This window comes from Chenopodium quinoa, unplaced genomic scaffold (genome assembly GCF_001683475.1).
Source record: "Chenopodium quinoa cultivar QQ74 unplaced genomic scaffold, ASM168347v1, whole genome shotgun sequence".
Taxonomy (NCBI): domain Eukaryota; kingdom Viridiplantae; phylum Streptophyta; class Magnoliopsida; order Caryophyllales; family Amaranthaceae; genus Chenopodium; species Chenopodium quinoa.
The window spans coordinates 10535000-10536193 of NW_018742204.1; the positions used below are offsets into that span (position 1 = coordinate 10535000).

Sequence of the window (1194 nt, forward strand, 5' to 3'; positions counted from 1 at the left end):
AAAAGATAAATGCCGAAATTAATGAAAAACAACGAAAAGGTACAAGTAATAATACTCATAAAAAAATAAAGAATGAAAAAAGAATACATTACAAGGCTAATGAGAGTTATATAACTTGCTTTGGATTTCACGTTAATAAGGTAAACTAATAATACAAATTGTAATTAATCTTAAACAAGCTACGGAGTAAAGATTAAAAAAGAAGCTAACTACAACTAAAGAAAGAGTAAATTATAATAATATTCTCTGTTGAACGAAAGAAAAAGAAACCATTATAATGATAATGACCATGTACTACTACTAGCATTGCTCCTATGTCTCTGTTCTTACAAAGATACAAAGATCAAGCACCTCTAGGCTCTAGCATCTCTCGTTGGCGGCAACTCGAATCGACAAAGTGGGCAGAAGTGATTAATCTTGAACCACTTATCAACACAAGCCGGATGAAAGCAATGTTTACAAGGCGAATACTTAACATCATCACCTACTTTCCACCCTTCAAGACAAACCGAACAAACTTCACCACTATTAGCCAACTCTTCACTAGCTTTCTTGATTTCCAAGCTTGCCACGAATGACTCATCCGCAGGCACCACACCCGTCGGTATTACTCCATCCTCGGTCATGTCTTCGACGCCATATAAGATTATAAGGAACTCTCTGTTGTATCTGAATTCCGTACTAGGATCTTCCATTCCCATGAGAAAATCTTCGGCAGTAATACGAAAAATTGTTGCAACAAGTTGTTGATCATCATGGCTTAATGATGACATCGTTGATCAATTATGCTAATGAAGTAATGATCGAAAGTGTTCTTGTTTGACGATGTCCGTCCGTACCTCTACAATATAGTCTCACGTCGTAAATAAAAATAATCAGCCTACAAAATTTTTTTGGTGATATTAAAAAGTATTGATGAAAGAAAAAAGGTAAGTTTGGTGGTTTATAAATTTATATTATTAGAGGAATACATCATATCGATCTTATGAATTATGATTATGTATAGTATATTTTAGGATATTAAAGGATACGATTATGTTAAGTAGTTTCGATTAGTTTCCTAAATTTCTGTAGGTTCATTTAGCTTGTTAAGCAAGGCTTTTAAGGCCCTGTTCTCCTCACGTTAGAAAAGTATAGAGTTTTTTTGGTGCAGCAGGCCACACCGTGTGGCCTGTTGTCAAGTCAGTAAAAATA

At 34.4% G+C, this 1194-nt stretch overlaps 1 protein-coding gene across 1 annotated transcript; it reads right to left on the reverse strand.

The window, feature by feature from the left end:
- Nucleotides 1-353: 353 nt before the first annotated feature.
- Nucleotides 354-773, reverse strand: LOC110723701 (E3 ubiquitin-protein ligase RING1-like). Its single transcript, XM_021903091.1, has one exon. It carries the CDS (start codon nucleotides 771-773, stop codon nucleotides 354-356), a length of 420 nt encoding a protein of 139 aa, XP_021758783.1.
- Between the last annotated feature and the right edge of the window lie 421 nt (nucleotides 774-1194).